The following is a 15,225-nucleotide window of genomic DNA, read 5'->3' as shown; positions in this document are numbered from 1 at the left end:
TGTTAACATAAGGGGAAGCTGAGTAAAGGGTATATAAGAACTTTCTATTCTACCTTTGCACCTTTTCTAAAGTTCTAAATAATTTTCTAAAACTATTCCAAAATAAGACATTGACTTGCTAGAATCATAGAATTTTAGAGCTATATGGCACCTTGGTAATCATCTAATTTGTTGTTGTTAGGTCCCGTCAAGACGGTTCTGACTCATAGCGACCCTATGCACAACAGAACGAAACACTGCCCGGTCTTGCACCATCCTTACAACTGTTGTAATGCTTGAGCCCATTGTTGCAGCCACTGTGTCAGTCCACCTCGTTGAGGGTCTTCCTCTTTTCCACTGACCTTGTACTTTGCCAAGCATGATGTCCTTCTCCAGGGACTGATCCCTCCTGACAACATGTCCAAAGTATGTAAGACACAGTCTCCCTATGCTTGCTTCTAAAGAGCATTCTGGCCGCACTTCTTCCAAGACAGATTTGTTCATTCTTCTGGCAGTCCATGGTATATTCAGTATTCTTCGCCAGCACCACAATTCAAAGGCATCAATTCTTCTTCGGTCTTCCTTAATTCATTGTCCAGCTTTCATATGCATATGATGCGATTGAAAATACCATGGCTTGGGTCACGCACACCTTAGTGTTCAAGGTGACATCTTTGCTCTTAAACACTTTGAAGAGGTCCTTTGCAGCAGATTTACCCAATGCAACATGTCTTTTGATTTCTTGACTGCTGCTTCCGTGGGTGTTGATTGCGGATCCGAGTAAAATGAAATCCTTGACAACTTCAGTCTTTTCTCCGTTTATCATGATGTTGCTCATTGGTCCAGTTGTGAGGATTTTTGTTTTCTTTATGTTGAAGTGCAATCCATACAGAAGTCTGTGGTCTTTGATCTTCATTAGTGAGTGCTTCAAGTCCTCTTCACTTTCAGCAAGAAATTGTCTAATTTAACCCCCCTCATTTTTACAACAGAGAAACTGGAGCTTAGAGAGGCAAAGTGATTTGCCTAAGGTATCCCAGGAGGTGAGAGGTAATGTCGGGGCTAGAGAACCCAGATTTCCGTCTTCTATCCACTATGCACCTAGCTTTTAGAGACCTCCTTGTCTTCCCTTTCTGCAAAATAAGTCTTCCTGGCTGGTGTAGGGTAGACCTCAGCTGAATGGTCAAGGTGAACAATACGAGTATATAGATTCACAGGCTGCGTGTGATACGTTCTGTTCATGAAGAGCATTGAAAACATCTGATATTCACCAGTTTGTGCAGTTTAGGATGCTGTGTTCCTAGACACTTATGTATAGGGGTTGCTGAGATGGAAGAAAGCGAGGAACAGCTGGCTTAATTTTATTCCATTCCCCATCCTAATGTACTCTGTTTAAAGAAGGATGTAAATAATAAAGGGTGTAGGGGACCTGTGGGGAGCAAAGTGTGAGATGCCCTGCCCATCTAGGTGTCTTCAGTTTTCTAGAGAGGGCAGCCACTTTGACTATGCGGTTAGCTCTGATTATGCACCAACTATTTACAGAACTTGTGGAAAATATGGCTAGAAATGGAATGACCTGAAAGTCACAACTACTAATCACTCTGCAAAGGTAAACAGCTAAAGTTCTTGAACACAAATCTTGTCCTTTCCTGGCTTCTGTGGTGCCTGATGCTTCCCAGTCTTTTGGATTTCCTGTAAGGTCCAAGTCTAGGATTTTAATTCCTGGATCATATAATCTGTTTATGAAAAAAAAATCAGGGCATGGGCATATTCATGAGTCTTTGTGTGTCGTGAGTTAAAGTTATGGCTAATCAAACATGTTTAGTCTACATTTTTAAAGATGGCATCCTGTTGAGTGGAGTATTCAATCATGAAACCTTCATTTAGGTTAGGAAGAGCTTCCTATCCAGCCCCAAAGCCTCACACCCAGACTCTTTTTGTCCTTAGTAATGCGTCACTTACGCCACCGTTGGCTGGAGCCTGGATCATTGGTGGTAGGACAGTCACAGATTCACTAAATTGGGGTTTAAAGTCACTGATGATTTTAAAAATATTTAAAGTCAAGGTTGAATGGAATAGTTGATTATCTGCATTTCCCTAAAGCCCTTTTACTTTTGTTTCCTTTTGATGAAGGAAGGGGCTAACAGGAGTTTGAGAAGATAATAGAAACTTTAAAAAAAAAAACTACCTTGCTTTCTTTCAGCTCAAGATAAAGGGTAACTTAGGGGAAATAAAAGTGTCATAAATAATTCCCCTTGCCCTGGATGTTTTTAGGAACAGTGAGTTTTCAGTGTGAGCCTGCTGTGTCTGGGAAGTAGAGCCTAGTATGTTTTGTGAGGCCACAAAGCAATCATTCTCACACCAATTAGGACTTCGCATTTGTTCTTAGACTTAGACAATCTTAACCATTGTTTATTTTTAAACTTCCTTAACAATAACTGCCTCCCTGTCTTTAGTAATTATTTATATTGGATTATTATATTGCATTAATGAGACAGGTCTCTGTGTTTTCTGGACTGTGTGATGGAGCAGTTCATTGGTGTTCCATTGACATCTCTTAGTGTCATGATGAAAAGAAGAGGCAGGACCCCGGGCAACATGTACGCACCAAAAATGACTTATGTCAGCTCCTTATGTATGTTTTTTTTTCACCTTCTAGGTCCTTAACTGTCTTCTCTTGATTCTGCCCATAGGTTGTGGAAAGGAGGCGAACACCAGCTGAAATTAGAGAAGAGTTCGAGCGGCTGCAGAGAGAGAGGGAAGAAAGGAGACTGCAACAGCGAACCAATCCCAAGGTGCACAGGGACCGATTCTAGTGAGGGTGTCTTAAAAGGCTTCATTACCAGAGGGCAGGTCTAAAATAATTGGGTGCTGGTAGCTTTTGAAGGTAATAACATGCAGAACTGGATGGAAAAAAATTTTGCTTATTTTGTCTCAGAGTGGTTTCCTTTCTGGAAAGTAGCTTCCTGGTGGCTGTCACCAAACTGCTGCTGCTGCTGCTGCTTACCCAGAGAAGAGCGTTTGAACCACAGAGAGGAAAGACGAAACCAACCCCGTGGTTTTTCCAAACACTGAGGAAACCTCCTAGACAGAAACTCAGACTAGTTCTCCAAGACCTTTTCTCCCCCATGCATGTGGAAATCAGTCAAAGGACAGTGTCAGGGGAAAGGACAGCCATATAACAAAGCATCAAGGCCACAAAATTCCGTACGTGCACGGTTAGCATGTGGGGAGCCAAATGATTCAGGGATTTAGAGCATTTGCAGACTGCATTAAGGAGGGGCCTCTGTTTTCATCACCCCAGGACAACGGTGCCATGACACCCAGGCACCAGGCTGTTTCAGCAGCCTTAAGGTGGCCGTCTTTAACTCACCCAGGTCTTTGGTGGAGTTGAATCGTTTAACCCAGTGACAGTCCTGGGTCTGAGAGTTACTTTTCTGTCTGTGTGTAGTATCTTTCTCCTTCAATATGCTAGGGAGATTGTTGTGACTGTGTGCCCCAGCCCTGTGCAAATAGGATATCTTGGTTGATTTGAGATGCCAGTTGTACTGAACGGCTAAATGAACATAGCCCAGTGTTGTTCAGCTGTGTTTAATAAGAGGACTTCGTGGCCAGGCCCTATCTGTATGGCCAGGACAGCCTGGCAGGCAGCCTGTCACTGTCATGATAAGGAGCTGGGAGTTCCCCTTCACCCGCCACCCCACCCCACCCTTCCGTCAGCCTCTTCTCGAAGGCTCCCAAAATCCATGTCAACTCAGCAGCATTATTGCAAGGGACGGTGAAGCCCCTCAAAATAATAAGAAACCTCAGTATTTTTCTTTACATCTTCTAAAGAAAAAGAAAAAATGCTACCTTGCAGCCAGAAAACATGTAAGCTGAACTTCTGATCAAATACATTCTAGAAAACAGAATTTTTTTTTTAAAGGCCCCGCATTTAAGGGCGTCCCTAGGGGGCACAAATGGTTATGCACTCAACTATTAACTGAAAGGTTGGCTGTTCAAATCCACCCAGAAGCACCTTGGAAGTAAGGCCTGGCAATCTGCTTCCAATAACCCTTGAAAACCCTATGGAGCAGTTCTACTCTGCACACAAGAGGTCACCGTGAGTCGGAATCGACTCAATAGCATCTAACAATGGCATTTAAAGGACTACATATTCAGAGTTCTTCCATCTACTTGAATCCTACTTTTCAAAGGGTATTTGTCAATGCCAATACCTCCTTCCCACCCACCCACCCTTTGATAGATGATGACTTCAAGAGGGCTGAGTTACCTTTGGTCAAATGGGGGTTGAGAATTGCAACACTGGATGAACAAGTCAAGGAGTTTGAGATTGGAAGAGTTGACAGTCCCTGAGGCACTCTGTGCTAGTGGGTTCCCTACTCTGATCCTCTTCCCGCCCCCCACACTGGGAGGAAGTCTGGTTTGAAAGGTCAGCACTGGCAGATGGAGGGGGAGTGGGACAGGAACCTGGCAGGAACAAGCTGTTACATTGGTATTTTTGCTGTTGTGGCTGGAGTTTTGCTGCATTCAGAGCAATGAAAAGGAAAGAGAGCCTTGCTGTAGTACTGAGCCTCTGTGTCCTGGGATAAAAATGGGCCATCTGGGTGTGTGCAGCAATTGCTTATCGGAATTCTTTGAAAGTATGTCTCCGGGGCCATGTTCCTGTGGAATGAGGGAGCACAGCTGTGATCGTTTCATACAAGCATGCAAGTTATTTTAAATTTTCCAGTACTTTGCTACTTCTATAAACTGCTTCCCAATAAATAAAAGATTTTTTAACCAGAAGTATTGAATGATAACCAGATGTTGGCTGTGCAGCATCTTGAGCAGAGGTTCTGAGCTGCCTTTTTTATTCCATTTCTGAGTTTTGTTTTGCTTTTCAAGCTGAGTGGAACAGCTTGGAACATTCTCATCCTAAGAAGAAAAGGATGATCCTTAAAAAGACCACGGGGAGAGGGGTACTTTGGATGACCAGAGGGATCAGCACTGGCTTGTCACCTGGACCCCCACAAAGGACCACCGTTAGTCGGGGGTTAGCAGACTATATGGCATTTGTGGTACTGCCATTTGAAATTCTGGTGGATAGTTCTCTCCATTTTCAACAATGAGAGTTTGCTAGGTAGGGATTTCCCAATAGGATGTGTGTACCTACAACAGGCAAAAAGGTCCAGGTTAGAAATAATGACTGACGCTCATTAGATGGGACCCAGAACAAACAATTTAAGCTCTGCCTTAGCTTCCTCATATGTTAAAATAGGAAAAAGATGTCAACTTATTAGAGAAAGTTAAGCCTACTGTATAAATACAAAGTATATTATTATACTATGTGAGGTAAGACTCAATTTTGGTTTGGTGCTTCATTTGACAGAAGTGGAAGTTATTAGCTCTGCAGGGCACCTCGTTTGCACCGTCATGGCTGGGTTCGGGTAGAGTCTGTCAGTTGGGATTTGAAAATGGCCCTCTGCCAACTCCATCAGCCCTGTCCTGTTTTGCTAACCCCAACTCATAAGTGACCCCATAGGATTTCCAAGGCTGTAAATCTCTGCGGAAGTAGACTGCCATATCTTTCTCCCAAAGAGCTACTGGTGGTTTTGAATCGTCAGCCTTTCAGTTAGCAGTTAATCACTTTAATCACTGCGCTACTAGGGCTCCTTCGTCCTGTGTTGTTAGCCACTGTAATTCTTGATTTGTGTAAAAAGTGCTGTAGAAAGCACTGTGGCACCTAGAAGGAATAAGTGGAATAGCCTACTCCAGTGTATCCACTTTTCCAGCTGATAAACACACACACACACCCACACCCCCCACACACACACCAATAGGAGGCAATATGATAGAGCCTTGCACTTAGAGTTGAGTGCCCTGGATTCTGATCCTTCTACTTTCCAGTCCTGTGGTCTTGATCAAGTCTGTCTTCTGGCCTTAGCCCAGTTTCTCTGTGTGTGAAAAGGGAGGTTTGCCGCACAGGCTGACCGCATGGGGCCAAATCCTTGGACCCCAAAGTCCTTACTTCTAATGCCTTTGCTTTGCTCTGTGGGAATAAAATCCTCCACCTGTATTTCTTGCTGGAAAATGCCACGCCATCCTCAGGTTGCTGTGAACCTAGCGTGTCCTAGGCCCTCCCGGTGGAGCTGTGTCGTGGAATGGAATCTGGCCAGACAGGCCACGCGGATTACCTGCTTGGAGCGTGTGCACCTGGAATTTGACCGGACCACCGTGGCTGTCCTCCTCTGGCTTTAAAATCTGTATTTTATTTGCATAATCCATCTACATTTCTTGTCTTTAAGAAACTAAGCTCATAGAAGAGGGTGGTTCTATGCCATATTCACTTCATATTGATTATTTTAATTCCTTTCTTTTGTTAATACTCATAAATCTTGCCTCTCTGTGGACGGCAGCCGCTTTGAGAGGCTTTAGAAGATAACTAGATCCCGGGCAGCGTTGTCTGACTTTATTACTGCCTTTTTAATGAACTTGTTTAGATCTCGTGTGGAACAAAGGATTAAGTTCAGGGTTGTTCGGGGGGAGGTATTTGATTGTTTGTCTCTGAGGGTGTATATTGCTTTATTTTGTGACCTGGTTACGTAAGCATTTTGTGGAGATTGTTACATTATGGACCATTCCACTCTTCTTTCCCTGGCAAGAACTCCTTGCTGATTTTAGAGAAGCTACATTATCAGTGCCACTAGTGTGATAGCTTAAAAACACAGTTTAGCTTTATCAGAAAAAAATTTCAAATACTGTATCAAAGCACATAACTGTACAATTATTTTTCTTTAATCCCCCAATTTTTTCATAAAGATGTATGAGTACATTACTCAATTATATTTGAAGGGTTTCTTTAAAAAAAAAAAATGGTTGTAGCCGTCAGAATGAGCCCATGGTTATCTCAGTATGTTTCAGTGGAGATGATTCTGATGTCATAAAGCTGACTTGACTTGGCTGGCCTGATAATAGTGCAGAAGAAAAGCTATTTGAACTCATATGTTTGTTGTGCTCATGGCAAGAAGGGGCAATTTACCGTATGCAAAAAAGGGCTGCTATTAAAAGTGGAGAAAGTGGGAAATTGTCATATAAGGAGAGGGGAGGAGAGCCTGGTTAATTAAGTCTGGGAGATTGCTGTTGTATAAAACAGGCCTTGGGGAGGAGAGGAGTTGGCTGGCTATTTAGAAAAAAAAAGGCACCAAAAAACCAAACATGTTGCCATTGAGTCGATTTTGACTCATGGCAATCCTGTGTGTTACAAAGTAGAACTGACTGAGCTCCTTAGGGATTCCTTGGCTATAATCTATGGAAGCAGATCACCAGACCTTTCTTCCCTGGCACCAGTGGATAGGTTGGAACCACTAACTTTTTGGTTAGTAGTCAAGCACAAACCGTTTGTGGCACCCAGAGCCCTTTTAGAAGGGACCAGAACCAAAAAAAAACAAACCCCATTGACACTAAGTCAGTTCCAACTCATAGCGACCCTATAGGACAGAGTAGCATTGCCCCACAGGGTGTCCAAGGAGTGGCTGTTGGGTTTGAACTGTTGACCTTTTGGTTAGTAGCCATAGCTCTCACCCATGGCACTACCAGGGCTCCTTTAGAAGACACAGAGGGATTCGAAAGAACTGTTCCACCACCTTCATGTCAGCATAATCACTTACAAACAAGATTTCAGAATTAGAAGACTTCCGTTTATAGATGTGGGGAGAGGCCTGGAGAGTAGTGACTGGTTGGAGTTGGTCTTAGAAATCCTGCTAAGTTTGAGTTTGAGTCCCCCATAAAACTTGAAAATACAGATCACTTTCATTTCAGATAGAATGATCCTGTGAAAATGGTTGTCACATGAGCCATCACGTGTCCATCAGTTATAAAACGAGCAAATTTTACATGGCCTCTTATCATTCCTTTTGATGGAATTTTCAGTTAGTAAATAGTTACTGTTGAGATGGCATTTGACAAAAATTGCTCGTGTTATCCTTATGGTCAGATAAAGAAATCTAAGCCTGAAAGTAATTCAGAAAGGTACATTCCGGGCTGAATGAACCACTGATTCTACTCAGCAAGGGAGGATGAGTGTATGGTTTCCAGCCTGGTGAGAAGCTTCTCATTGTGTGAGAAAGGCTTCCACTTCTCATGCTCAGAACTTCTATGAGTAATGTCAGTGAAGACATGTTTTCACGTTTGCAGACCTGAGGCGGAAGGACAAAATCGAGATTCTAAGACATCTCAGTGACTGGAACAAAAGGTTAAATTATAGCACAATAAAATTTAACAGGAATAAACCTGCTAGGTAAGGGAAGGAGCAGACGGGAAAAAATTGACTTTCTGGCTTAATAATAGCAACGATTTAGCATATTTTGTGGGTTGGGGGTGAATAGGGTAAAGATGATTCATTCATTCAACAACTAATATAAACTAGGTGCTTACAGCATGCCAAGCGCTGTTCTAGATGGTGGGTGTATAGCAGAGAATAAAGCAGACAAAACCCAGCCCTGTCGTGAAGCTTAATATCCTGGAAGGAGAGACAGATACTACTATGCAGTAAACATAATACATAAATTAGATACTAAAAATCTTAGAAGGTGATAAATGCTGTGGGTGGAGGGAATAGAGCAAGGCAAGGGGAGGGGGTTGCAATTTTAAATAGGGTGGTCAGGCCTCACTGAGAAACTGACGTTGGAACCAGGACGAGAAAGAGAGAAGAGAGTTAGCCACGTGAATATCTAGGGAATGGCTTTGCAGATGGAAGGAACAGCCAGCACAAAGGCCGAACAGGGGAGTGGGTCTGGTATGTTGGAGGAATAAATAGAAAAGAGGCCAACGGGGCTGGAACAGTGATGGAGAAATTCGTAGCAGTTGAGGTTGAAGAGGTATATCTCTGATTCCCCTAATAGGAGGCAGGGATTAGACAGAATTTGTGATGGTTCAAGAGATGAGAACCAATGTCGGTGAGTGAATATTGTAGGATGATAATTTGGTATCACTATAGGGAACATTGAACAAGACAGTCTGCTGTGGATTAAAGGAAACTGCACTTACATCCACTGTTTTGTCTTGAACATAATGTACTAAAGACCTACATCTTCTGAGAGGCCGGGGGTGAGAAGGTGTGTAGTTAACATAAAAAATAAATTTTGAGGTGCAAGCTGATCACAGAGCCAGTGCAGAAGTAGATCCTTGGCCTGGCCACAGTGCTGACATCTAGCCTGGAGTTCCTTTGGATCAGAAATGGCCAGGCCCATTGATGACTTCTGGTAGCTGGCTGGGAAGAGGCTGGGTCCTGTCTCTCTTTCTCCAGCCCTACCTGTGAGTAATGGTACCATTTGGTTATATTGGGTCCTCCAGATCAAGAAACATTAGACACTTGCAGATATAAGTCTACTAATTTAAAAATAAACATAAGACTTTTTTGAGATAGAAATATGTTGATGTAGCTTCTAGTTTTAAAAACATGTAATTTTATATGTGTAAGATTATATATATGTAACAATTTTACAGGTGTGAAAAATTTTTTTCCAATTATTTTTGGTCAAAATAATATGTGTAAATAGTTCAAAAAGTCAAAAAGTTCCTAGGTTTGTAAAGAAAAGAAATAGTAGCCCCTCTCCATCCTCCTTCAGTACTCCTGACTATGTTCCCCAGAGGCACCACTCCCCCCTCTTTGAGCTGTTTCTTCTGATGTCACGTATTTCTAAGTCACATATTGAAACTGTTAGTCCGTTTTTCAGTCTTAGTGGTTATTGATAAGGCAAGATAAGGGTGTAATTCCTTTCTCAGTCCACCCAGTTTAGTTATAAACTAGTGTTCAGTGTATACATTATGACCATATAGATGTTATTCAACTGAGCCAGATAGCCTACCATGATAATCTGACCTTTAATATGCTTTTTCCTCTGTGGTATTTGTAATTGTCCCGTTGGGTTCATTTGATTAGTTTTCTATAAATCAAGCACTAATTAATTTCCTGGCTCTGTCAAAACTGAAACTTTCCTCTCCATTTCATACAGACACATTATATATATTCCGTTACTCTGATTTCGTTATTGGCGGCATCTCTCCAGAACCTTCCATCAACCCCATTCCAGTCTGGACTCTGCTTCCTAGGCCTGCTTTAAAGCTGCAGGCTTGGACTTTACTTGACCAACTTCCTCAGAACACCCTTTCATTCATTTATTCAGCAGATTTTTATTGAGTGCCAACCTTGCAGAGGCACTTTTAGGTCCTAGACATATACTGAACAAAAGAGCCCCCTCCTTCACAGAGTTTAGATTCCCTCCAGCCCTTTCTGTGCTTGGATCACCCACCTTCCTCTTTGGTTTACTTCTCTTTTGAGGGAAACATCCTCCAGTAGCTTCTTTAGAAAAGATATATATAGGCAAATTTCTTTTTCCTTTTTTTCTACTTTTTTGTCTTAAAAAATACATACATGCATGGGGACACAAACACGGATTCTTCTTAGACTTAACCAAATATCTTGCACGATTGGTTTACAGGGTCTGAAGGTTTAGGACCATGGTCTAGTGGGATTACTCAGTTGGCATAATGTAGTACATAAAGTTTATGTTCTACATCCTGGTTTGGTGAGTAGCGTCTGGGGTCTTAAAAGCTTGCAAGCAGCCCTCTTAGACCAACTATTGGTCTCTACGTGTCTGGAGTAAAAGAGAAAGGAGGAAATTAAAAACTCAAAGAAACTAGTCCACAGGTTTAATATTCTACATGAACCACGGCCTCATCTACCATGAGACCGGAAGATTTAGACGGTGCCCGCTACCACTACTGACCGTTGTGATCAGGAACACAGTAGATGAATCCTGATAATATGGGAGGAAAATGTGGAACAGAACTCAAATTTTTAAAAAGTCTAAACTTACTGGACTGGTTGAAACTGGAGGACTCCCTGATACTCTTTAAACCTTGAACCAAAACTATTCCATGAGGTCATGGATTGGCTCATAAAATAGTGTCATCTGTGAGAACTGTGCTTCTTTAAAAAATCATCTATATGAGACCAAACAGCAAACATTTACTCAGAATCAAAGACGAGAAGGCAAGGGGTCAGGGAAACTAGATAAATGGAAACGGAACAACCAGAACGGAAATAATGAGAAACTTGACACCGAAAAATGTAACCAATGTCACTGAACAAATTGTGTAGAAATTATTAAATGAGATTTGCTATGTAAACTTTCACTGAAAACATAGTAAAATATTCTAATATAAAAAAAAACACAAAAACAAAGATTATGTGTAATATATAAGCCATAATAATACTAATGAACACCCAGGAACACAAACAAGAATATTACCTATAACTTGCATCTGCTTCCATGTCCCCCTCTTGTTTCCTTTCCCTGCCAGAAATTAGCGCGATCCTAAATTTTGTTGTCATTCCACTCTTTTTTTTGTAATGTATTTGTGTCACAGAAACAATATATTTTGTTATTGTTTTTGAGCTTTTTAAAAATGGTACCATACTATTTGTTGTTGTTAGGTGCCATCGAGTCAGTTCTCACCCATAGCGACCCTATGTACCACAGAGTCAGTTCTGACCCATAGCAACGCTTTGTACCACGGAAGGAAACAATGCCCGGTCCTTCGCCATGCTCACGATCATTGTTATGCTTGAACCCATTGTTGCAGCCACTGTGTCAGCCCATCTTGTTGAGGGTCTTCCTCTTTTCTACTAACCCTGTACTTTACCAAGCATGATGTCCTTCTCCAAGGTCCTTCTGGTATGTGTGTGTGTGTGTGTGTGTGTGTGTGTGTGTGTGTGTGTGTGTGTGTGTGTGTATAAACATAAACTCCTAGGACTTGCTTTCTCCCCATCCCTCATAGTCTTCCAAAATTCTGCCTATTCCGTGAAGCTATGATTCTTTCGTTTTCACTACTGCATACAGGTTCCTCAATTTATCCCTTCTCCTGCCAGTGGGTATTTAGATTGTTTCCAGGTTTTTGCTATTTTGAACATAGCTGCTTTGAACATTCTTGTGCGTATTTCCTGGTGCATGTATGCAAGACTATCTCCTAGGTGTGCGTGTTTCTGTATATACCCATATACCACACACACCTAGATTTGAGATTGCTGGTCATAAGATATGCAACTACCACTTGTCAATGCAAAAAATTTGGAAGACAGCAACCTGGCCAACCGACTGGAAGAGATCCATATTTACGCTTATTCCCAAGAAAGGTGATCCAGCCAAATGGGGAAATTATCAAACGATATCATTAGTATCACACACAAGTAAAATTTTGCTGAAGATCATCCAAAAGCGGCTGCAGCAGTATGTCAACAGGGAACTGCCAGAAATTCAGGCTGGACTCAGAAGAGGATGTGGAACAAGGGATATCATTGCTGATGTCAAATGGATCCTGGATGAAAGCAGAGAATACAAGAAAGATGTTGACTTGTGTTTTATTGACTATGCAAAGGCATTTGACTGTGGATCATAACAAATTATGGGTAACGTTGCAAAGAATAGGAATTCCAGAACACTTAATTGTGCTCTTGAGGAACCTGTACATAGATCAAGAGGTAGTCGTTTGAACAGAAAAAGGGGATATTGCGCAGTTTAAAGTCAGGAAAGGTGTACATCAGGGTAGTAACCTTTCACCATACCTATTTAGTCTGTATCCTGAGCAAATAATCCAAGAAGCTGAACCATATGAAAAAGAATAATGGGATCAGGATTGGAGGAAGACTCATTAACAACCTGCATTATGCAGATGACACAACCTTGCTTGCTGAAAGTGAAGAGGACTTCAAGCACCTACTGATGAAAATCAAAGACCACAGCCTTCAGTATAGATTACACCTCAACATAAAGGAAACAAAAATCCTCACAAATGGACCAATGAGCAACATCATGATAAACAGAAAAGATTGAAGTTGTCAAGGATTTCATTTTACTTGGACCCACAATCAACACCCATGGAAGCAGCAGTCAAGAAATCAAAAGACACATTGCATTAGGCAAATCTGCTGCAAGAGATCTCTTTAAAGTGTTAAAAGGCAAAGATGTCACCTTGAAGACTAAGGTACCCCTAACCCAAGCCATGGTATTTTCAGTTGCCTTATATGCATGTGAAAGCTGGACAATGAATTTAAAAAACCCAGCGCCGTTTAGTCGATTCCGACTCGGAAGACTAAAGAAGAATTGACACCTTTGAATTGAGGTGTTGGCAAAGAATCTTGAATATACCATAGAGTTCCAGAAGAATGAACAAATCTGTCTTAGAAGAAGTACAGCGAGAATGAATGCTCATTAGAAGCCAAGGCTGGGAAGAGTTCGTCTCATGTACTTTCGACGTGTTATCAGGAGGGACCAGTCCTTGGAGAATGACACTATGCTTGGTAGAGAGTCAGCAAAAAAGAGGAAGACCCTCAATGAGATAGACTGACCCAGTGGCTGCAACGGTAGGCTCAAACATAGCAAAGATTGTGAGGATGGCATGGGACCAGACAGTGTTTCTGTTGTACCTAGCGTCGCTTTAAGTCAAAGCTGATTGGACAGCACCTAACAACAAGAAGATATACAAATGTTTAGCCTTGATAAATATTGCCGAATTGATTTCCAGAGGTAAAATATTGAGACTTGGCATGGCTCAAGATGTCTTGATTGTTATCTTTATATTTAATATCAGGATTCATTGATTTTATCTGTTTTAGACCCCCCAAAAATGACGGTTTCATATAATTCAGCCTACTTATTTGACTAATTCGAATTTAGAAATTGTCTCCTCCAGTAATTGTGAGGTGTTATTCCATCGTCTTCTAGCTTCCAGTGTTGCTGTTGAGAAAACTGATTTCTGTTCCTGATTATTTGTGTGCGATCTTCTTTTTCCATCTCAGAAAACTTTTAGGATCTTTTTCCCTGGTGTTCTGAAATATCCAGGACTTTGAACTGGTTTCTTCCCAGTTCAGTCATGGCGAAGGAAGCAAAACTGAAACAGACCTGAATTTTTACAATTTGGGTAAACCAGAATGGGAAAAATTAAGGCATGAAACCCTGCCAGCAATCTAATCTCTCTCTTAGAAAACGGGCAGCATACACATTGCATAGCACCAAGTCTCTTGCCTGTAGAATTTTGAGCAGAACCAGAAATGGCATTGCCCTAATCAAAGATGGCAGCTGACCACATCCCTTTGAATGTGTGTTACTCTGCACAGTTCTGCCAATAACCCAGTATCACATACCAGGCTCTTGAAAGGGCTCACTACGCCTCTTCCAAATCTCCCGGTTCAGGGCTGCAGCCAGTAATTTTTCTCATTCCTGAGCACCCAGATTGTAAAAATTCTGGTCTGTTCTGGTTTCGTTTCATAGGCCGTAAATAAACCGGTTCGAAGCCTTGGAAATGTTATGATTGTGTACCTTGGTGCAAGCTTTGTCCGTCATTGATTGTATTGACTCTTTAGTGGGCCCATCACACCTGGAAAACTGAGTTGTTTCTGCGAAATTTTCTCTTATTATTTCTTTGATATTTTCCCTTCCTTTCTCTTTTTTCAGATTCCTTTTATTCTCATGTTGGAGCCTTCAGACTAGTCTTCTAATTTTCTTTTTTTCCCCCCTCTCTTTTGCAAATTTTTCATTTAGTTCTATTTTCTAACTTATTTTCCAACATTGTGTTGATTTAAAACTTTTTCTGCTATAATATTTTTAATTTCCAAGAGTTTTCTTATTCTCTAATTTGTTGTGCTTTTCCTAATTCACCAGAAGTTGAATTAGAGTTAGATGGGTCAAACTGGGTCAAATCCTGTCTCTGCTACCAATCAGCTGAGTGACCTTGGGCAAGGTACTTCACCTGTCTGTTCCTCAGTTTTTTCATCTGTAAAATGGAGATAATAATACCTACCTCATGTTGCCGACAGGATTAAACAGAATAGTATGTATCAAACACTTAGGAGAGTTCCTGGCACATAGTAAGCATTCGTAAAGGAAATCATTAATAATAATAATATTATTATTATTATTAATGCAGTGTCTCTTATTTTTATACGGATTTTATGTAAAGATTTTCTGGTGTTTTCTTTGGCATTCTTGGTTCCTTTTTAATCTTTACTTAATTTCAGACTTTCATGTTGGAAGTTTTCCTCAAGTGTCTGATCACCCTTGGCTGTCTGCTCATAAAGAGTGAGGCCTCAAGGCTGATTGGACACTGTACCTGGCAGAGCTTGTCAACTGGTGGGCTGATAACTCAAAGGTGTTGAGGTAGAGACTCCTCAAAGGTTCAACGTTTTCTTTTGAGAGGAAGCTTCCCGTC

The 15,225-nt window shown here is 41.4% G+C and overlaps 1 protein-coding gene across 3 annotated transcripts in view; it reads left to right on the top strand.

Annotated features, from left to right (window-relative positions):
- DNAJC11 (DnaJ heat shock protein family (Hsp40) member C11) overlaps positions 1 to 15,225 on the top strand; it is a 78,021-nt gene that overhangs the window by 33,058 nt on the left and 29,738 nt on the right. For all 3 annotated transcript variants that reach the window (XM_064281179.1, XM_003413486.3, XM_023552110.2), the window contains one exon: positions 2,670 to 2,771. In XM_064281179.1, coding sequence (XP_064137249.1) covers positions 2,670 to 2,771 — 102 coding nt within the window. The remainder of the gene's footprint in view (positions 1 to 2,669; positions 2,772 to 15,225) is intronic.

This window comes from Loxodonta africana, chromosome 3 (assembly GCF_030014295.1).
Source record: "Loxodonta africana isolate mLoxAfr1 chromosome 3, mLoxAfr1.hap2, whole genome shotgun sequence".
NCBI lineage: Eukaryota > Metazoa > Chordata > Mammalia > Proboscidea > Elephantidae > Loxodonta > Loxodonta africana.
This window is presented reverse-complemented; position numbering and strand designations above follow the sequence as displayed.